At 40.0% G+C, this 23,796-nt stretch overlaps 1 protein-coding gene across 1 annotated transcript in view; it reads left to right on the top strand.

The window, feature by feature from the left end:
* ADCY5 (adenylate cyclase 5) overlaps nucleotides 1–23,796 on the top strand; it is a 218,182-nt gene that overhangs the window by 167,533 nt on the left and 26,853 nt on the right. The window contains 2 exon segments of the mRNA XM_010568815.1: nucleotides 6,326–6,466; nucleotides 19,546–19,568. Of these exon segments, the coding sequence (XP_010567117.1) occupies nucleotides 6,326–6,466; nucleotides 19,546–19,568 (164 nt within the window).

Raw genomic sequence — 23,796 nt, 5'->3', positions numbered from 1 at the left:
CTAGATAAAAATTTTCATCCATTTTTTTGAAAGCATAGATCCAAAGTTCCAAATTTGTTTTCCTTGTGTTTGCTTTCAATTCCTTAAGCTAGGGGTTTGGTGATTAAAATACAAAACAGTCTTAACTGTGTGAAATACAAAGGGTGCCATGCATTTCATTGTAATGTGAACCTATATATATATATATATATACACACATATACATATATAAGTATATATATAAAAAGTAATTCTTGTCATAAAATTTGCAGGCTCCGCCATAAAGGTCTGTTGAATCTTTTGCTGTTGTTTGTTTGCTCCCATTAGTGCTAACAGTGGGCTGCTCTAAAATCTGGTTGCTCTGGTGCCTGATTGCTCTGGTTGTCTGGTGTCTGCTGTCAGACAGAAATTGTATCCCCTCTCTCCCTCTCAGCCTTTCTTCTCCTAAGATAAACTTTCCTAATCTCTTGTCACAATAAAGAAGAGACAAGCACAAGCTCTCTCAGCAAGCTCTTAATTTTTGTGATCATCAAAGGAAACCTTTACCTTTTGCATAGTTGCATTATCTTGGTGTCTGATATTTATTCTGTGATGAACTAATGTGATTCTTGATAATTAAGTGAAGTTTCTGACTGTAATCTCTAAGTGAATGATCATGCATTTTGTACACTTGAATCTCTCAGGTCCCATTTCTACTATGTCAGTCCTCAAACATCAGGTGCTAATACTCGTTTTTTTCTTGTCTATCAGCTACAACCTCTGCTTCTCTCGTTAGCTAAGTCTGTCATTGCTACACTTGGTGCCAAACGTAATGAGAAAAAAATTAAACAAAATCTTCCGTGAGACTAATCATCGAGTAACTCTACTAGTAACTTTCATCCAGCCTAATACCTCCGCCTTCAAAACCATCTCTTGCCATTTCACTGGAAACCAGCTCTTTGCCCAGCTTCCTATTCTCCATCTGTCTTAGCCATTAAGCACTCCAGCACAGCACTCTGTATGGAAAAAACAAGGCCAGTGAGAGCTACTGTATTTTTTCTGTCTAGAAAAACTTGGATGCTCTCAAGGCATCCAAGCCCAGCACTGGTTGCTCTACAAGTTCTGTGTCATGATCCCTGACTAAATAGTTATTAAAAGTATCTGAAATTGCAGTTGGCAGTTTTGCACAGATCTGGGATGGACTTCAACACATCACACTTAAGTTTTGCTTCCAGCTTAGTCATGTTTTCCGTTTATAACCCTATGCTTATGGTCCTTCTTCCCTTTTGCCTCTACTGTGGCAGTAGTGATTTTCTGAAGAGAAATAATCTGTTCCTTTGGCTCTAGGGTCATGTAGATTTTTCAGTTTCTGTTATCCTTGTGTAATACACGGTGACTTACACAGGGTGACTTACACAGGGTGACTTCTGTCCTTATTCAGTATTTTTTTCATTCATTTGGATATGTGTTTCTAATGGACTTATTACCTTAACATGAAAGAAATACAGGAATTCTCTAAGGAGATCTTTGCCTTTCCTCCATTACTGGCTTTGCATCTTCATTCTTTATCTGAAAGTCTGTGTTCCCAGATAAACAGCAAATTATCAGCTAGAATTACTAATACTATTACCCAGATCTTTACTGATTCCCAGACTTAACCCCAAGGCATTGTAGTGAACTACACAGCATTACTCGGTACAATGTCTTTAGCCTTCCACAGAGTGGTTTTGTTTTATTCTTGTTATCCTTTTTTGGTTTTAAGTTTACCCTGAAGACTGGAGCATTCCTAACACACAGCTCTGTACCTCCACCTCCACAACTTTTATATCTGTCCTTCTGCATTTTATTCAAAATGTCCGCCCCAGTCATTAGTGCTATCCTATTACATCCCTGCTATTCTTACACTACTCAGTTTAATTATTGTAATATCCAGTAGTCCCAGTTCTTGTGCCGCCCAAGTTGCTGGAGTTTGTACAGGAGCATGTCACTTGGTGGTTGTTGGCAACTTTCTGCTCTTCTTTGAGATCAGGTGCTGCACTTATTTGCAGAACCATCAAAAATACTCTTCTCATCATCACTTCTAATCACTGATAAAAGCTTTACTGTGAGAAGGGTGGAAAAGTATGTTTGGAGGAGTGGGAAACAGACCTTAAGCTGAATAGGATTTTAATAGCACAGTCGGTTTACAGCTACTTTTATTGTCCTCAACTTTGTCAGAAGTCTGGGGAAATGCTTTGCTTTGAACACAAATGGAAGCAAAACGTGACTATGAACAGATGAGAAATACTGCTGACTAAGCACTGTGCTGAGTGCACAAAGTTGGCAGACTGAAAAATGTTTATTTTTTTCTAATGTCTTTTAATTGCAGTAAACATGGGTGTTTCTTTAACAATAGCAGGTACACAACAGTTTCAGAAAGGATTGTTGATGGTGGCCTTAAAACAGTTCAACAATACTTTGGCTGTAACTCCTAGAAAAACAACTTTCATTCTTTTCTAAATAGCGTCCTGGAACTCCATCCAGCTGAAGAAACAAAATGGTCCTTTAAATGTTGTGCATGTGACTCTCCTAAACCACAATCAATCTAATGTGATGATTCCTTAATTTAACAAATTTAATCACAGCTCAGCAGGGTTCCACTCATGTAGATTTATGAAGGCAGTGGTTTGGAGCATGTAGCACTGCAAGAAATATCATTCACATGTCAATAGGACTTCAAGACAATTTATAGAATAATACATAGCTGAATCTGAAATGGCTGTGATCCATGCTCAGATTTCATTGCTTTGTTGCACTGATAGTGATCAATATGTTGGAAAATCCTATCACACACTAAAGAAGTAACAGGCATTCTTGGTGCAATTGATAAGTATAAGAAAATCCCAGCTATTTCTGCAGTTTTGCTATAGCGTTACTGTAGCTCAGTGTGTGGGAACTGGTGGTGGGAACACAATAAAACCTCTGGGAATAAGATTTACAGTCTCTCTGTGAGTCAAGATTTGAAAAGTTCCCACAACAGCTTTCTGGAGTTTAGCCACTTTAAACCTGAAAAACTCATTGCTGGCAGAAACTTTTGCACCTGCTCCTGTTGTTGGTAGTACCTGTAATGAGTAAGACTGAAAGGTATCATCACTTCCTTTTCTTTATTTTTCTTTCCAGTCTTGTTATGCCTTAGGTAGCCCTGTGTGCAAGTTGTCCTCATGCCGTCAATTAGCCAGGAAGAAACAGAGGAGGGATCCTCATAAATTTCCACAGAGGAGCTGTGATCCTTCTAATTCTTCATTTTTAGAGTTTGTTATTATCATCACCTACTGAACAAGTGATTTTTCACAAAATAAATTAGCTCAACTTTTTAAAATATCAGGTTTAAAAAAAATGTTTTTGAATAAATATTGATGTTAACAGCAAAGTCCTGCTGTTCAAGATAATATAGTAGCACAGTACGTAATGTGGGAAACCAAAAATCCACTATGCTTGTATATATGTGTTTTAATCTGATTGAAAATATTGCTGAAACATAGTTCACAATCCAGTGGAAACCTTCTACAGGGAGTGGGGGGAAATACTGCCAGAGTTCATGTAGCCATGGAAAATTTATGGTGCCTGACCTCATGGTTAGAAATGATCTCAGAAGTATATATTTATCCATTTGTCCCACCCTCACCTCAACCCAGATGTGTCAATGAACACGTACGAGCCCTTTTATTCCCTTCAAATTCATCAGGGGATGCTTCAGAGTCACTAGCACTAGCAGCAGGTAGAAGGATCACTCACTGGCTGAAAGGGGTTAGTACATCTGCTTGGATTTTTTGCAAAAAGGGTTTTCCCAAAATCCAAACAAATTTTATAAATTGGGGGGGGGGGGGGAACCTGCTATATGTATCTTTTATCATCTATTGATGTAAAGGCATTTACAATGTAACCAAATAGCTTTGCTTTTATAGGTCCTGAGACTAGTTTCAGCATCTGGGTTTTTTGACTGCTTTTGGTTGAAAACCCTTCACTAAGCTGTAATAAAATGGATTGACAATGTCACCTCTATTATTGAAAACAATATATAATTGCTGGGAGATAATGAAACTGTATTTCCTACCAGTTTTCTGGCATCACATCTTAGAATAAAGAAGCACAACTATGAAAAAGATTGCATAACCGAAAAAAAAACAAGAAAGTGCTACAAATGGTGGCAGAGACCAAACAGAGCAGTGACTTTTAAAAAACAAAACCTCAAACCAACTCAAATCTGGACATCAGCGTTGCATCACATTAATGTATTTTTAGAAACATTTAAAACGCAGCTCTCCTGGAGGTTATGCAGTGGCTCTGTCATGATTGCTCACATGAAATTCAGCTGGTGCCAAGTGATGGAGTTTTCAGCTCTTTCAGATGAAACAGTGGTGGGTTTGATGCAAAGAAGAGGCAACGTGGGAGGCACTTGCTGTCCTGGGAGCGTGCAATGTGGGAGCATGTATGGTTCTCCCCAGCAAACATCCCGGGGAGCTGACAGCTCCCTTGGGTTTGCTCCCACTGAATTTCCTTGAGATCCTACATATGTCATCCTGGCTGGGTGGAAAAAGATCTTTGCTGGCAGCCTGGGGCTGCAATGACCACTGCTACTTACTGTCATGGGGCCAGTTGGGTGTCCGGCACAGGGCTTCTGTCGCAAGTGGCCCCATGTCCCCAGCTAGTGGCCATGAAGCCTGCAGCACTACATTCCTGGGAACGTCTGGTGCCTGCGTGGTGAGCTTGTGGTCTCATGGGAAATGTTGTCATTGTAGCTGTCTTTTCTTTGCAAGAAAAGAAATTATGATTTCCCATGCTTGTCAATCAGGCAGCTTTCCCCAGCACTGAATTTTAGCAGGCTTTTTAAAATTTCTTTTAAAAAAAATAATTTAAGGCAGCATAACACTTGACATTTAACTCTCTGGTTACCGTGGAAATAACACCAGGTATTTTGCAAACTTCTGACAGGTACAAGTTAGAATGAATAGTGGGGAATCAAAATAAACAGGTAAGGAGAGCAGACTCCATGCAAAAAAAAGATGTGGACCTACCTGTATTGTCATACAACACTTGAACAAAAATTCTAGAGTTTAAAACAACTGATGCTTTCTTTTTAAATTATTTGGTTGTCTGAACACTTTCTGAAATCTGAAATTAACTCCGATGTCTAATTTTTTCAGTAATCTTATGGAAGCAGCACTTCTCTTGAAAAAGTTTAATATCTCAGTAATAAACAGCCAAGTTGTAGCTATCCCTACTGTCCAAATTTTCAAGCTTTCCAGAGTTTGTCTCTTTTAAGCAAAGATGTAATCATTGCCACCCCTCTGCCTTCTGAGTCAGTACAGGTAAATCGCACAGTCCTCACGGACTCTAGCAGTCCTTGCTAGAGAAGATTAAAGGGTTTGATCTTGTGCAATAAACTCCTGTCTTTCCACAGAACACATTCCACGGGGAAACCTGCCTGTCTTTTTAGCTAGGGAATATACCCAAAATAAGGAACTAACCAGCCTCTTGTTTAGCCTAGTTACGTGCTGCACTTCTGTGCTCTTGTAACTGGCATTGAGCTTGAATAAAGCCTTTCTGACAGATCCTGTGCAAATTTTGCAGTAAGCTCCAATTACAACCACGATTCAAAACCAAGCTCTAGTAACAAAACCAAAGACTTTGACCAAACTTCAGGAAAGTTAGTGTCAATGATAAAATTTGCAGCTAGCGTTAGGGTAGAGGAGAACCATTTTGTCACGCTCTGCAATACCGTTACCTTTAACAGATACACAGTTTAAGTTGTTTGCAAGATTTACATGCTTTCCTTAGCATGTCTGGAAAGATGCTCTTGCAAATGTGGAAAATTATTTGCTTGTACCTACAGAGAAAGGTGTCCTCTATTCCCATAGCTTCAAGGAGCTTCAAGGGTCCTCTTCTTCAACCAGATTGCTCTGTGTGTCATTTCTCTTGCAGATGCACCAGTCTAGGTTGGTTTTTTTTTTGGAGGACCCTCTATGTAGTATCTCAGCTTGCAACTGCAATGTCCTATCTGAAATTATTCAGTTTGATTCAGTTTACTAAAAAATAAAATAGATGTCTCCATTTTGGAGTGCTCTCTGTGTTTACACAGGTTATGGTGGTTATTCAAAACAAGCAAATGTGTAAAATGGTGGGCACCACTTGGAGGAAGTGTTCTAAAAAATGGGAAGAAAAAGAAATGGTGGACTGGGACTGCTCCTGATCAGCAGCCACTTCATAAAGTTCAAGGTGCAAAGCCAGCTTCTAGAGTGAGAGATCAGAAGTGAGAGATGCTTGGAGAATGACTGCCATGTAAACATTTCAAAATTTATTCTGCATTTCTCTCTCATTTGTATTTCAGAAAGACGAGAAAGCCACAATAGCCAAGATGAACCGTCAACGCGCTAATTCCATCAGCCATAACCCGCCACACTGGGGTGTTGACCGGCCCTTTTATAACCACCTTGGAGCTCACCAGGTCTCCAAAGAGATGAAGAGAATGGTAATGCCTTGCTTTATGGATGTTAATTTATTTTCTTCTTAATACAGCATTACATATCCCTCCCTGGTTTGTCTGAAGGTTTTTGCAGCCCCAACGGCATTTTCCAAATGGGGGTGGTAAAGTCTACTTTGACTCCAGAAATAATAATAATTGGTACATTTGGAGGTGAGTGTTTGTGAGATGAGGCCCAAGGTTGGTTGAGAGGTGAAGGGAGGCTGAATGGCACAAAGAAGGCTCTTTTGTCTGACTTGTCCCACGTTCTGAAAACTCATCCAGGCTGTGTGAGAAGACGTGATTATCTACAAACATTGCTCAGTAACCCAAGCATTCAAACAGCAGCTGAAATATACATTTGTACTAGATCATTACAGACTTCAGCCCCTGCAAAGGTTTCTTGCTTGCATTGCAACAGCCAGATGCTGTTCACCTTCTATAAGCTACATGCCCATGTATACTCATGGGTCCCTAGGAATCATGCAGCTATGTATAACTCTCGAGAATACATTCTCAAATACATGGATTAATTGGCCTAAGGTAGCAGGCATCTTCGTTTCTTGCTTATACCTTTCAGTCCTTCTAAGTTAAAATGCACAAGAGCTAGTTACCAACGCAATTGAACTGAGAGCACTTTTATGGCTTGTTTGACAGAAAGTTGTAGATGATGTCTTTGTTTCCTGCAATAACGATGAAGAAAAGAGGGTTTCTATTATAATGGCTATTTGTAATAATAAAAATATTTAACACCTCTATAATTGCATGGATAATCAGATTGCTCTATGACCTTATTAATGCTGTTTTGACCTTTCAGGCACAGTCAAAAGTGCGTATTTGTTGCCATCTTTGTTGTCTGTAGTCAAAGTTCTGCTCCAGATCACCAAAGCCTTAAAGTATTCAAAGAACTTTTTAACATGAGGTTCACTCCCACAGCTTAAAAATTTTGGCATAGATAAAAGCAACTGCATATGGTGTCTTCTAATGGGAAATGCTGGCACATTTATTAATAGTTGATGCTAATATTATTCAATCATAATATTATTTTACAGTGCTAAACCAAATTTCTTAATCTCCATAGTAATGTTTCTTTCATTTCTCAGATCTCCAAATGCGGGCTTCTGACATAAGCGTACAGATCAGTGGAACTGTGCATTTTTTATGTGGACTTTTCAATAGGGTGTGCTCAATAGGCATGACATTATTAGAAAAGCCTAATCACACTAGCACATAATTATAATTATGAGTTTCTTTGAATAGCTTTTAAGGGATTCTTGCAGGCTCCTGTTCAGAAACAAGGTGTAAGCATGCCAAATGGTATTATGCTTCTTGGTGTTAATTACAGTTTGCCATGTCTAGCTGGTTGTTCAGTTGGAAAAACATAATTATTTATTGAAATATCAAGCTGAGTCCTAAAAACTTCACTGCCCCTCACTTGCAGGAGGAAAAGCTTCTCTTTTTTTCTTTTCCCCCTTATCTTGAGCCTTTCCCTGTAATGGTATTTACCTTTTTATAAATTCAGCAGCTCAGAAAATCTTTTCTACTCAATCTGCTTCTGTACTGCCTCTTGTATAAAGCTCTTTTTTGAGAGGCTGATGTTGCATGCGTCAGGACACTTCTTGAAAACCAATTGAAACCTGATTCAGATGTATTATTTTCAGCTAGACTTTTTGTTGTTCTTGGGGACTATTTTTTAAAATCTGTTATTTACAGTATTGCCCACTGCTTTATGTTTGAGGTGCTTTAGTCAAAATGAAAACATGCTGCTCTCCGTGGCCTAGAGAGCATTTTAGTATCTGCTAGATGGACATTTTATTGATTAGATCATAGGAACAATCTCTATCTCCTGTCTCAACTCCCTCTGTGTTAGCTTCTAATTTAAATACGCATTTCTTTGTACCAGCCAGCTTTGCACAGTACTTTATTTGTCTGTAATCTCTAACATTGTGTTACATGGGTTCTGCGTGTGCTTAAATGCATGCACAGTGCACGCTGGCTGCACACACGTGCACACTGGCTGCAAACTGCCTGCTTAGAAATACAAAAAACAGACAGACAGAACGGGGGCAGAACTACAAAGGCTTTTTTCAGTGCTCCTCTGGGATGACTTGTCATTGATCTAGGTAAGCCACACCAGCTTTCAAAGCTGCTGAAACTGTGCTCTTTGTTCCACGTTACCCACCTTTCCCCCAGACCTCTTGTGTGTAATTATATGTAGCCTTTTTTCTTGGGAAACTACAAACATGTAAGGTTGGATTAGTCAAAGTAGTATGCCGAAGGTAGGCAGTGCAACATTGCCTTTCTCTTCAAAACCTGGGACTCCTTAGCCCTGTAATTTCAAAACAGGTGTTTATAAGGGTAATGGTGAGATAGTCCTCAGGCAGGAGCCAGGTAATGCTGCAGTGATGTGGAGTTACATTATATTGTTATGTAGATATGAATACATTTGTGTGTAGGGAGTAATATGGATGGTTATAAAGGACACAGTTTTTTGTCACAAACTTAGAACATTTTGCGTTATGAAGACCACCATATTTCCAGAAAAAACAGAGGCAGTTTTTTTGTGGTGCTACTTACAATTCCCTGAGAGAGAACATTCAAGTTCCCTGAATTGCATTTTTGGGAGGAAACTGTTATATTTACTGGAAAAGAGAATTATTTTGGCCATTTTTCTTGCCTTTGAACTCTGGCTGTGGTAGCTGTCTCTAGTCTTAGGATATATTAGCAGTAGTCCTGGATGGGACAGATTAGTGTCAAAGGTAGCCATATACTCCTTTTTTTCCAGCCCTCCTCTTTTGTTGTGGCATTTCAGCATGCTGCCATGTCTGGGCACATCGGCAGTGCATCTGGTGAGCTTTGTGTGGGAGGGCAGCCTGGCCGGTGGCATGGGGAGGTCTTTGGTCCCTGCTTTTCTCCACGTTGTGGCTTGGAGCTTAACCTCTGCTGGGTCCAGCTGACTTTCTATGATGCTCCTAAGCTAAGTTGTTCCCCTTGGCACACAGGAGTTTAGTCAGGCACTTGCACACACATATAAAGAAGACAAAATACCCTACACGTGTCCATGCAGCAATAATCTAAAATGTCCTGGAAAACTGGAGTATTTTCCTAGTCCTACCCTAGCTAACTGGGGCACAAGTCAGCTGGGATTGCAACTGTGCCAGCTCACGCCATCCTGCCCAACAGCCCCTCCATCTCCGTCACGCACCAGTCTGCTTTCCAGACCATCCCCAATCCTTCTTTTTCCCCTGCCATTGCTTAGTGGTGGCCTTCCTTGCTGTACAGAGCCTCCAGGGAGGCAGCAAGCAGGAGACACCGACGTTGCCCATTGCTGACCCCCATGAGCTGGCGGAGCCACTGCCCGGAGAAAGCCGGTCCTGGGGACTGTGCCGAGTTGGGCTGCCAGGTCAGTGGCTGCCCCTAAAAAACCTGGAAAATTTGCAGCAGAGGAAGGTCAGATACAAACGGCATGGGAGGGCAAAGAGCCTTGCTCCGAGCTGGCAGCCTGTGCTGGAGCCCTGGCCCTGGAGCCCGTGTTGTTGGACAGGGTGATGCTGCCGGCGTGGAGCAGGAGGAGGGCTGGCTGCCGCCCTCCCCCTGGGCAGGCAGAGAGGCCTGGACGGGATCAGCTTTGTGGCTGTATACAGAGTATGAAAAGAGCCAGAGCACAGCAGAAGAGCAGCACAGCTGCTTTCTATTTTTATTGCTTTTTACAGCATGTTTTCTTGTTTCCTAAACAAAAGCGGTCAGTCCAGGACCAGTGACTGTATCTCTCTGGAAATGCAGACTTTTGTACTGCTCGTGATGCACGCAAAGGAGCAGCGTTCCCCCACGTACACCAGCCTTGTCTTCCCCACTGTCTCTCTGGTCCAGTTTTCAATTGCAAAAGGGTCAGAAATAAATGGACTTGAAAGCATTTGAGAGTACAGGTATATTTATAGCTATAACAATATTTATACACCACTAAGAAATACTTTGCTTTTCCCAGTATAGATTTCAGAGTGCTTTTATAAATATTGATGGATTTTAGACTTCTGGAAATAATACTCATGTCTCAGTTTTCATGAGCAAAACAAAATTACTATTAAAAAAACCCCAATTTGGGGATTGTAGTTGACTGTAAACTGAAAGAGGTTTGTTGTAAACAGCAACAAAAAGGCAAATGTTGATACCTTCCAAAATTACAGCTTTGTTCTAGATGACAAATGATTCCCTTGCATCTTTTACCCTCCTTAGCATTATTAAGGTCATAGCTGGAAAACCACATCCAGTTTGGGATTACAATGCTTTAGGAGAGTGTGGATGAATTGGAGATAGTCCAGTGGAGAAAATTACAAATTATGAGAGTTCAACAGTGTGACCTGTGAAGAAGTGTTGACGTATTGGGTTTGTTTAGTCTAGAAGGGAGAAGACTGATTAGAAACAAGAGTCTTCAAATACATGAAGATTTGTAAGGACAGAAGATAATGATAAATCATTCTCCATGACTGCAAAGGGCAGGATTAAAAAATAATCATTTTAATTTGCTGCAAGGAAGATCTAAGTTAAGAAAAAGCTTAGATGCAAGGAATAGGCTATGTAAGGAGTTTGTGGAATTCTGGATTTTCCTGAAAACATTTTATTTATTTTATTCAGGGCTTTTCAGTCTGGAGGGGCATCACAAAATCCTTTGCAAATATAGAAACAATAACATAAAAAATTAGGAGAATTTATAGGGAATAAAGAACATAAGAATAATATGAGATGGATGTAAAGATTTTACGAAGTTTCCAATCTGGGCTGCACAGAACTTCGAGGCATCAATCTCCCCCCTGACAGATACTTGTCTAGCCCTTGTTTAAAAACCTCAAAGGATGGAAATCCCACAGTCTTGATGGGCATCCTTTTCAACAGATTGATTATTTTTCTTGATGTTTTGCTTCACAGTCCCTCACTTCAATTTTAAAACGCAATGCTGCGTGAGCTATTCACAGCCCATTGAGGACAGCTTAATTTTCTCTTCTTTACCATTACCTTTTCTGTATTTTAAGACTATTACCATGTCTCTGCACAGCTCCGATTCCCTCACCAAGTTTGTTCCCTAGTTGGTGCTTTCCAGCCCGGTGATTGTTCTTGTTCCCCTCCGAGCACTTGCCGTTTCATCGATAAGAGGCAGCGCCTGCGCTGAACCCAGCTCTCCTACTGAGGTTTTATTAGTGCTGCCCAGAAGACGGTCATTTTTGAGCTCTTACAACCAGACTTGACACAGCCTAATGCTGTCTGGCTTCCAAAAAAAAAAAAAGCCTTAGTTGTGTCATGAGATCTACTCAGCTGTGGAAGGTCCTGCTGTTGGATCTTAAGGCTGCCATACAGCTATCATATTTATTTTACACTGGCTAGCATGAGTGAGCAGCTTAGCTTGTTCCACTGATACATGCTTTGGGGAAGGTTTACTTCAGAAACAGGTACCTCTGAGTCCTTATAATCAAATGTGAGCAGAGTGGCTAACGTGATTACTGACCCTAGCTGTAGATGCCTGACAGATTTCCTTTTATTTTTTCAGCTGCTGGAAGTTTAACATTAGGAAGTTTAGGAACAGACAGAGGAAACCCTGAAGGTCTGCCATACTGATTTCAGTCTGACCATGCTTCTGTCATGAGTCTGAGTACAACTAATGAAGCATTTAATTTGCAATGAAATTCTGTATGATGTCGATGTTAGTTACAAAGTAAAAACTGAAATAAAATCAAATAGGGGTTATACACATGTAGGAAATATGACTGCATGCATATGTTAAAAATGTGAGACAAGGCTATAAAAATGCATCGTGGGTATGGCCAGTGCAATAAAGAACAAGCTCTTCTTTCAGGTAGGCACTGCCTGATTCCTTGTGGCGCTGCTCAGAGCTCTGCACAGACTTCTGCAGGATATCTGATTGCTTGGTGTTTACTGTCTAATGAAACAACACTCATCTACAAGCCTGGTCATTTAACCATAAAATATAATTCCTTGTCCTATTCACCCTGTCCTAAATCAAAGAATTCTCTGCATGTTGAATCACAAATACAGCAGCTCACTTCCTCCCTTTATGTCTCCAAGTTGCCCTTCTAATAGATTTTCTTGTTACTTGGAAATCAAAACTGGGGAACAGGTACATTAGATGAACTATAGCTAGTTCTGTGCCAACACTACCACTTAAACATCAAAAATTATTAAAAAATTAAAATAAAACTCAGTAGGGCAAGTTTTCCTCAGTCAATAGTGCAGCCCCATCAAAGAGAAGTGGACTTGAGTCCATGAATGGGGCACCAAGGGTTCACCCTCCTTCTAAAGGTTTCATTTAACTGAAGGTCACCATTATCCTCTTTTCCAGCAATCATCTGCTAAATCTGGTAATAGCAACATTGACGTCAGTGGAGCTGGACAGGGGCACCCAATGGAAAAGAATTTGACCCACTATTTTTTCTCCACTATTGTAGTATGCAGAATCCCCTGAACTTGTAATCAAGCAGGGAGAAACCCTCAAGCAATGCTTTCTGTTGTAATCTCTACATATTGCTATAGACCTGGGAGGAAATTGTTAGTCTAGTCTGAGTTCTGTATAGCCAGTTTGGTTTAGACAGCTCACATAACAGCAAGGGGAGGAATCCTATTCTGCAGTTATACTATATAATTGCTTTGGTCCTTCTGAAAAGAGGATTTGCCTGATTCACGTGTTCCATGTGATCTCATATAAATGAGTGGGAGCCATATAAAACAGTGTACTTTGCTCAAATTGTTAGAAGCTTCATACAGTTTTGTATCCTCTCTGCAAACCTAAATTCTCTTCTAGTTGATCAGGGCTTGCAATCATCCTTGATTAAATTCTTTAAAAGAGGGATAAGAGTCAGCGAGATGCAACAGCTGATCTGCAGCTGCTTTTGTGAAACTTAGGTAGAGTTTAATATTTGCTTGGAAGTCTTGCACTGATAATTTTTCCAACATTCAATACCCTTTTCTAGAGTAAATTGTAGTCATACGGAGAAAGGTGATTTGGATCGAGACACTACTAAAAAGTGTTAGACAGTTTCTGCTTGGGACTAATTTAAGCCTACAGAAATGAAGATACCAATTCCCCTTTATTCACAGAAACATTTCCTCTGATGTTTGTGGCAGCGTTACACAGGTGGACATCAGAGGTGGAGTTGTGGCACTTAGCAGAATGATTTCCAAAGCTTCCTAAAGCAGAGAGTAAGCTTTAATGACAAAAGGATGCAGGTCAGCAGATTTGGGTCTGGTTTTCAGAGAGGGTGAGCAGCTCTGGCCAGCGCCAGTGGGCAATTTCAATTAAGGCTGGTTAGACTTGGATTCAGTGTGTCTGCATCTGATTAGAAGGCTATTTGACAGTAGTTTCTGTAGAAGTTTGTTGTGTTTATCATTGTTTGGAGTGTAGAGATGAAAGGACAGAGATTAGGGAACCAGGAATTAATTCAGAGCATTTCTAGGACTACCTATTTTTATGTCTTTTTCTGTTTTGCAAGTTCTGGTAACTGTTCACAGGTGAGGCGCAGGACCACATACTATTTCACTTGAAAACATGACCTTTGAACTGAAGAAATTTGGATTCAGAGTTGACAGAAAACTGGGAAGTGTGAGCAACCTGCACTTCTCAGAGGTGTGAGTTCAGAGCCAGAAGTTAATTAAAGTAAGGGAGGAAAACCTATTTCAAAAGCAACCACTTAAGTTCTATAGATATAAATCTGATGGGTCAAATAAATTCATGGGTTTGGCCAGGTCCAGTCTACCAGCTGGGGGCTGTGTACAAAATCATTTTGAGTAGAACAAAGTAGGGGGTTTCACCATCTGCGAGCAGTGCAGAGGAATTAAAGTCTATTTATCAAGTGGGGTGGGCTGCAGAAAGGGAGCACTTCAGCTTTCCTTTTTGGAGCTCATTAGTCTGTGTTCCAGCTATAGCAGACACACTCATCATATAATCTGCTTCATAAACTGGTTTTCTGCCAGTTTGTTGTTCTGCACTTAGATGCTTGTTAAATATCCTTCCTATCAGGCTTAGTATTCTCTGTGCCAGTTCCTTCTGGACTCTGGTATAGAAATTGTGTTATTTCTGGCTTGAGTGCTTTGAAGTCCTTCAGGTTTGTTTCTGCTTTTACACCTGACAGCATCTATCTTTGTAGCCTTGTCTTGTTGACCACAGGGACAAAGGCAGAATGTATGACTGCTGAAAACAGATGTGAATAATTAGTTTTGCAGGGAGGCCAAACCAGGTTTGTTTTTAACTATATCCACTCTCAGCCTGACACTCTTCTTTTCTGTTTTCCATGGTCACTGTCTCTGTGAAGCACCTTTGCTTTACAAGTTGGCCTGACCTCTTACAAAGCTAATTTTATCCCTAAGTCTAAAGTTCTTTTGATTTCTGCTTTAACATCATGTAAGTCCTATTTCAGCTTTGTTCTAGAGATGAAAAAAGGTCAAGAAAAATTAGTTTCACTGTTGTTTTTGCTCTTAAAAACTTTGCTGGAGTTGCCAGCTAAGTTTTTAAGGTGGAATCCATGCTGCCCAGCCACATTGCCATTAAGAAGGTCATAGAGCTCATCAGCCCCTCTACTGTCTTATTTTTGGAGGTAATGAAAAGTTAAAAGGATGTAAAGTCTATTCCACTTTTCTTTGCATATTTACAATATGTTAATAATTGCAGCTAATGTTCTCAAAGTTAGAATTATTATTTCTAATGGTTCTTGATTTGAAGCATTATGGTATAGCAGTCAGCTTGTCATGGCTTTGACAAACACATTATCATTCTATTTAAGGAATCAGTTTTAATCTTCAAAGAAAAGGGCTTAGTTAATTTAGAAGTCAAGCAGAGAGATGGCAGTCATATGAGCTTTTAGCACAATAGATATTCATAAAATATCCCCCATAAAATAGTAAGCCTTGGGGACAGATGCAGTAATATAACATTCCCTCTTTTTTTCCTCCTGCACATGTCTACTCCCACTGAGGATGGTCATTAAAAGTAAGTGCTTGTAAATTCCGAGCCACCTGACCTGCCATAAAAAATATGGTTTTTTTTAAGAATCTCATGTAGAAAAGAAGAAAGAGCAGGACTGTTCTTTGGTAGGTACTAGTGCCTTTAAGGGAGCTGAATCAGCTAAGTTTGGCTTAATATTCCTGAAGTCAGAGAGAACTGTGTTAGTCTCAGAGCAATTATTAAATGCTATTACCTTTACATTTGCAATCTGATGGCAGAATAATACAGCCTCCTGGGGAAAGGGGAAAAACTCCAGTATCAGGGATATTTAAACCAGGACTGAATAAAAATTGCATGAGGTCCTATATGCAGCAGTCCATTAGTACTGCACTGCGATAAGACCTATCTCATGCCTTATGTTCCTTTCTAGAGAAAAGGAATTTTGGCCTTAACAAGGGCTACTTCATCATCATGATTATGGAGCTATTCTTGAACTCCTCCGAACTCCTTCCTATCTGTCTGATTCTTGTAGTCATCACCACTTTTGCCATTTTCACCCCTGCTGACAATTCCCAGCCTTTTCTTCATAGCACCCTAGAAAGCCATCGGCACTGCTTCAGTCTGCTGGGCACAAATCCATAAGCAGTCAAGAAGGGATTTATATATTTAACTCCAGGAACCGGTTCTTTCTCTTCCTCTCCCCTTACTCCCCCTCTCATCATTTTTATCAGCTATTTTTTCTGGGCATTCAGATTTTTGAATATGTGTGTGCAGAAATGCCAACCTTGACACATCTCTGTGCAGCTCAAAACCTGCTCTATACCCGAACAGGCTGGGTACAGCCCCAGCCCAGCTCCCCAGCCTCCAGCGGCAAGCACAGACAGGTGAGATCAGGGATGCTGCAGAATGGCTTTATAGACACGCTTGCAGCAGCAGGCCCTGTTATTTCACTTTCCTGCTTGAGCTTGGAAATTTGTCTAGTAGATCATGAGTCCGTTAGGAATGAAAGCAAATCCTTGTAGACCATGTTTCTGCAGGATTGATTGTGCTTAATGTTTATCCTGAGTGTAACATAGACCATTGCAGTTCATGCGAGCAGCCTTATGCTGAGCCAAAAAGGGCTTTAACTGGAGCAAAGCATCTGAGTCCTAAAGAAACTAAACTATTTGCCAGCTGTGGAGAAGAAAAAAGACCCATGTGTCATTAGTGCCCAAGCCTCATGCAAGGGGAAGGAAATAATTTAAGTGCAGATTTTTCAATGGACCGAGCATGCCCACAAAGTAGGAGGAGGTGAAAACACATTAACCAAAACCCAGGGGGAAATTTCCCTCCCAACCCAAAATAGGGCAAGCAGCATGACCCTGTGCATGCGATCATCTCCTCTACTTAAAAGGTTTCTTGGTATGTGATTGAGACATGGACGCTTTAGTGGATAGGGAATAAAACCTCTGGTCACAGCCAGATCCGAGAGATATATTTGCTCTGTATCCTGGCAAAGTCTTCCAGTGCAAATAAGAAAGATCTTCTGTAATAAATGACCAGTTTTTAAGAAGCTGTGTTTGAGGTTTTTTCCTAAAATAATCCTGCAGACCTTTCTCCATAACAATTCCATTTTTGGCAGTTCTGCTTGAAGAATCTTTCATATGAAAAGGGAACATTTGAAGTGAATCATTTAATTTGCTTAACTTAAAGAGATTCCTACTACATTTAATTTTAAGCTGATTCTCTCTAATTAAAGTTCAAGTCACTCTTAAATATTTAGCCCCGTTAAATGAAGATCCAGGAAAGAAAATGTAATAATCTTTTCCTTTTTCGCTTTACCTGAAATATGCCTTTGAGTTTTTTATTTTGAAACACCAATTTAATTTGAGCTACCAGCATGAATAATTTCCTGGGTTTCAAGCACAGTATAGTACTTTACATTTAGTCAATTTAAATTGATCAGTTAATTCTGTATTATTTTAGAAACTTTCCTTATAACAGTTTTGCCAGGGTGGGAGAAGCAGGGGAGAATCAAATTCCGTGTTGATCAAGTGATCACCCATATAAATGACCAGTTAAATATGCAGCCTGCATATTTTTCCATGCTTGAAATGTTGGGGAATTTTTTGAGGATATGCTTGCTGAGGTGTTTTGGTAATTTGACCTGGTTGGCCTGTATCCTTAAACTTGTGCACCTAGAAGGCAGGAGTATGAGATCTGTGTTTAGTTTCAGGATTTCAAGCAGGATGAATTGGTTACGCAGCTGTCCATATCAGGCCATTTTAGGGGAGTCTCTCACTGCAGTCAGTCATCCAGTTCCCATGTGGCTAAGAGAACTTAGCCACAAGTGAACTTGAAAATGTGAACTTGATGTCTATCTAATAAGCAAGTACTGGCTGTTTTCTCATTGGTTCCCTCCCCTTATTTCTTGGCTGGTAGCTTTCATGTTCAGCTGATTTTTGAGTTTTGTTCAGCCTAACTGACTATGACACTAGACAAATTAGTGGGCATTTTGTCTCCATGATTAATCAGTGAGCTTTCAGTTTTGGCACTGTGTTGTAGCATTGCTTAGAGGATAAATAAATAAATCAATCAGATATTTCTGACAAATGTAAAATGATTAAGCAAAGGGGGGAAAAAAAGCCACACAACAAGAAGTTGAATGATTGCTTCATCACTCTTTAATGTGAAATCAAAAAGTACATGGTATTTTTGGCTTGGATGACTGGACATGCTAACTTCAAATCAACATTACTATTTCCTTCTTCCCACTGGATCGGCTGGTGGTTGTTACATGGGACTGAGAGACTTTCTTTATCTGAATTTCGGATGGGTTAAGTTGGAGTTGCAGTTTCTATTTAGCAGTGTGGGTTTAGTCTGAAACAGAGTTTGTAAAAATGGAAATTGCTCTCTCAGTGAATCACAGCCCTTGCTGTTGACCCAAGTGACAAAACCCACTTTTTCCCTCTTGCAAAGCTGATGCTGTCCAGGGAGACTGCGTTGGCTTTACTTCTGCCTCTGGCTGTATCACCACATTGCTAACTAGTTGCGAGGGCAAAATCTGCTCATTTAGTATCTGTTCAACATTCTTGTTTCTGATGGTGTTCGACAAGGCGGCTGTGGGAAGACTTTTGCCTAAAGATTTTTATTTTTTTGCAGTCAGGACGGATCTCAGTTTGCTGCAGGCTGCAGGTCCAGCAGCCGGAATATCCTCACGTGCTCTGAGCAGTTTTGGCCTGAGGTCTCTTGGAGGAAAACAAAAGGAATTCTTCCTATCTCCCAGCTACATTTGTTTCATGTTTTGGAACACAGTGTACAAACTCTGTGCCTGAGTATTTGACCCTACTTGTCAAACATAAAATTTTTCTTGACTTCAGTTAAATTTAAGCCAGAGGGCAGATTTTGTCTCAGCCCATGCAAAATGGCCATTTTGATGCAATTTGGTCTATTAGGTATGTTAATGCTAAACATAAAATTATGCCTCCATACATATTTTAATTTGAGGCCTTCTAGCCACTTAAACTATGGATGACCCACGAATGCATACACTTACCCAGTTCAGGTGGCCCTGAAGGAATTGTGAACATTTTGGCTATTATAAATATTATAAATAATTCCTGAAATCTTATTCAAGAAAGCATGTTTTGTGTGTGCATGCAGTGAAGGGGGAAGGAAGGGGACCCCTTGAGGTTCCTCCTGAAGAGATGAAAACCAAAATGCATCCGCTCCCTTAGCCAGTCCCCAACATAAAGAGGTGCAACCTTGTTGAATACAATAGTTGACCTATGTTATCATTCTGAGTTTTGTTTCAAGTAAAATACATCCTCAGTTATAATATCAGCACAATTTCCATTGTATCATTTGTAATGGTGACTGCAAAAAGGAAGACACCTGAAATAAAGTGTGCCAGCAGTCAGCTGAAGCATTTGCCTTATCTTCACTTCCATAAATTTATATCTGAAGGCATGTGTTTTTCTAAAACTGCTCTGTCTGGCTGATGACACAGCAGCACAAACCACTGCTGTGGGTAGGTAAGGCTATCCATCCACACCTAACAAATGAAGGCCCTGAAAACTCCTCTGTGAAATGCCGTTCTCAGGATACTTTGTGTTCTCAAGGTCAGCCTGTTTCCTAACCCTTGTGTCCTTTTCCTTTCTTTCAGGGTTTTGAGGACCCCAAGGACAAGTAAGCAAATTTTCTTCTGTCATACACTGTTATGTTTACACATTTGGAATTTTTTTTCTCATATTAAAAAAAGACAAAAATTAATGCCCAGCAGCCAAGAATAATGCCTGGACTCCCCAGAGGTTTCTCTTGGAGGGACAGCCAGTCGAAGGCACAGTATTGAGTGATGTGCATTCAGAACTGCCACTGTCCTCAAAACATGTATTTGTTTGTGCGGTTCTAACTTGCTTTTGAAATTAAAATGCTTTTGCCCCCAATATTCTTCGCTATTTGCTGCTTTGAAAATATCCCAAGAACAAAATCTTCCTGTAAAGTATGTCTAAGTATTGAACATCTCCAATAAGAAAAATTTATGTATGTATGGAAATATATGTATAGTTTCTGAGTTTATTTTTATATATTTTATGTTACTCATTATTACACCATTATTTATTTCTATATATAAAAGTGAACTCAGAAATGACAGTTTATTTGAAAAAGTAAATTCAAGTTTTCATGTTCTAAAATGCAGCCACATGAAAGCAGCATTTTCATTTTTTTCATATAGAACTTAAAAAAAATCACAATTTAACAAGAATGGTATTTTGAAAAATTGCTTTTGGAGGAAAAAACCCCAACTGTGTTCACTTTTTAGCTTCTACAGCTGGACATAACAAAAGCATTTCCTGTATTGAAGATGTTTGGAATAATTTCACATTCAGTCCTACTGAATGGCATTAATTGTAAGCTTGGTCAGAGCAAGATAGGTGCCAGTAGAGGAGACTGATGCCTAAAATATGTTGTTGTTGCTCCTTATCATGTTTCTCAGGCTGCTGGTCAGCACTAAGTGGACCTCTGTGAGCTGGGACAGCTAAATGCTTTTGTGGGCCCTAACCATCCGGCTTTGGGAAAATTCGTATTATGGTGGTTGAGCATTGAGAGCAACTCCGTGAAAGTAAAGGGGAGTGATAAGTTTGAACATGGCAATATTAAGAATCATTTTTCTCCTTCACTTGCCCTTCACTGCATAACATTTAGCTCTGTGCACTCTTGGATGTTTTGCTGGTGCTACAGGGTGTCTAGAGGGAGTCACCAGGGTTTCTTTTTTGCATCCATGGTTGCTGGGAACACAGCTGATGTTAGATGTACTTTGGACAGAAAAGAGCTAACAGATTACAACTAAGTAATTCTTAAGAATACAGAAATTTTAAGTATCCCTCATGAAATAGCATCTCTCCTCATAGTTTGTGCAAGAAAACATAAATTCAGCTGCCTCAGTGTTTGTCCACAACAGAGTCACCCAGCTGTCGAGGAACGGCATCTCCACTGTTGCTCCAAGGACCATAATGTCTCTCCTCCACCCTGTAGTTTGAAAAGGTTACTTGAGCTGTTACGGCTGACAGCTAAGAGCTGTGCATTTACAGTGCTGATTCAGTGTGATGCCATCTTATATACAGATAGCAGGATTTTTGCATTTCTGCTCAGCACCAAAAGAAGCTACTACGTGCCTCAGATTCTCTTGCTCCAGAAATCTGTTTAACTCAAGACCAAAGATTTGGCCAAAAAAAATCCCTAGCAGAAAATGTTCATGATGATATTGGTTAAAATCAGATACCTAAACCATGTCAAGCACTCATCCCAGTGTCTTCACGTGCAGAAACGCTGAGCATCAATACTTTTCTGTTACAGTGAAGGAAGATGTAGGCACCACACATGTCTGAAAACAGGACCCAACACTTACGTGCCTAAATGCAGATTTAGTTATTGAATCTAGGCATGAAGCATTTAAAATTATGGCATACATGTAGTTTTGGCAGTGGTCACACTCTTGATTTGCAGAAAGTAATTAAATCAGCAGAACATTTCTGGATTACTCTGAAGCCAGCATCTCTGGGTTAATTGCTAGCTTTCACATTTGCAAGCACAGTGCAAAAGTTGCTCCAAGCTCTGTTCGTGCTGTTCCTGTCCCTTGCAACAATTTTCTGTTGGCTGCATTTGGAGAAATCTCAGCAGTGCTTTTAAGAGGTGTTTCTGGAAGTTTCGTGGTGGCCCAAAATCCATAGTTTTCCCCCACCACACACACTATCAATGTATCGATAAGTATTTCCTCATATGAATGTCATTAGTCTATGGTATTACCTCAGCTCTGACTTACAGGCACTGCCTCCAGGGCACTCATTAGCACAGGGAAATTTTGTGTTTTGATTTAAAATTATATTTATGCAAATGTACCCAAACTTGCAGTGATTTAGTTTGGGTACAACTGACTGCAAAAGTCACTCCAGCAGGTAGGTATATGCAAAGTGACCAAGCTTCCCTGCAGTCTACGTGAAGGTGGCTGCCTCGCTGCAAATATCCCAACAAGGCAATTTAAGACCTGCAGAGGTATTTCTACATAATCTGCAACCACAGAAGTTATTGTAGTATTAGAGATACCCTCAGCAGTATAATGACCTATTACGAAACTGGAGGCAGCCAAGGCCAAAGCCCAAGCAGGCAGTTTCTTCTTCTCTTCACATCTTCCTGAGTGACACTTTTAGATTGGAACTTGAAATTTAACTGAGGTTCATCAAGATGCTGAGCTGACTCTTTTGCTTCGGTTCTAGGGGAAAACGTATTGCATCTCTCGTACGTGGTATGAAATGACTAAATGTGAATGACCCAAATGTGTAAATAACTCACAGGATCTTGGAAGACATCCTGTAAATACGAAGCCTAATGATTTCCTTGCTCATTTTTATGAGTCCAGAAGACATTGTGAGGACTGAATGAAAATTAGCAGCATCGTCTTGAATGCTCAAGCAGATGTGCTTCCTCTAAGGAAGCATGTAGAAGTAAATCGAATGTCCTGTCCTTCTAGGGACAAAACCACTTTTAATTTCAAAGTGGAGTATATGAAGTTCAAGGAATTAAATAACTCTATAGCCCAAAAATAAAAATCTCTTTTCCCCAACCCCACTGAAATATTAAGATTGGCTGAAATAGAGGTAAGACCTTGAGACAAACTAGGTTTGCAATTGCCATATGATCACTAAATAGATGCCTATGGTGTGTCGTCATGACCCAGCTGAGGTGTAGACACATTCAACTCGCTGACTGGGGCAGAGGGAGTTGGAATGGAAGTGAGTAGATGGACCTGATTTATTTTTCTCTTGGCAAGAGGTACATGGTATAGTTGGGGTACAGAGGGCTTCTTGAAATCTGGTCCAGTTTTGCAGAAAGCTTTTGGAGAGCCTTTCTTTTGGAAAGGGACCTTTAACTTTTAAACCAGAGTCACGTTCTGGTTTGTAAGCTGCTCTGAGCCGTCTCCACTCTACAGCACAGTTGCAACTGTAGGGGCCCACTGGCTGCAACACAGTGTTTGTGCATTACACGCTGTTATGCAGTACAAATAAAACCGAGAAAATAAAGCAGTGTAGCTTTTCATCGTGCTTGTCAGACCTCAGGATTTTTTTCTCCAGAGTGCCTAAGGTGAAGGTCGCACATTAGCCATAAATTGCTGTAACATCATGGGGTTTGCACATAGAGATAGTTACCCACTGGAATATGCCCCAGTGCAAGTGGGGGGCATATTCCAATGGATAACTATTAGCATATCCTGTGGAAAACCTTGGCAATCATGCAAGCAGAGCAGAAAAACAGCACTTCAGGATTAGCTTTTAATTTCTGCCTGTAGCTAGTTTTAAGGCAGGCCATTAAAGTGACAGCATCAAGTCATTAAAATCCTGTTAGATTTTAAAAATAACTAGATAGTTTGGGGAGGTGCTTCAGGTTTCCTGATCCTCAGTGCAAAATGCCTCAGGGTGATTAAGTTTTCAGTGTTATTTTTTACAACAGTGTTATTTTTTGAAAATGAGCCTCATTTTTCTGAAGCTGTAGCTGAGCATCAGAAACACACTGATACTAAAGATTATAAGCAATTTAGAAGTCTTGTTTCACATATTTAGAAAACAGAATCTAATTTGTATTTTTTTCTTTTGCTACTTTTTTCTTTTGCAACCTTTCCTTGAGTTAAGTAAATATCTTGTAAACAGAAAATTTTGTTTGATTAATGCTTTTTACTCATAAATAACTCCATGAAGGGGAGGCAGTGGGGTGTCAGGCCACATTTTTTTCCCCATACGTTCATTCTGTGCACAATTTTTTCTCAAAAACGGGAAATTGTTCAAGTTTGGAAATTTTCACAGAAGTATTTACAGAAATTATTATTGGGAAGCAAGAAATATGACTGGTTACATAAATAATTTTG

The sequence above is a fragment of the Haliaeetus leucocephalus genome, unplaced genomic scaffold (assembly GCF_000737465.1).
Source record: "Haliaeetus leucocephalus isolate CR32 unplaced genomic scaffold, Haliaeetus_leucocephalus-4.0 Scaffold1, whole genome shotgun sequence".
NCBI lineage: Eukaryota > Metazoa > Chordata > Aves > Accipitriformes > Accipitridae > Haliaeetus > Haliaeetus leucocephalus.
The sequence above is the reverse complement of the archived record's forward strand: the minus strand, read 5'-3'. Positions and strand labels throughout refer to the sequence as shown.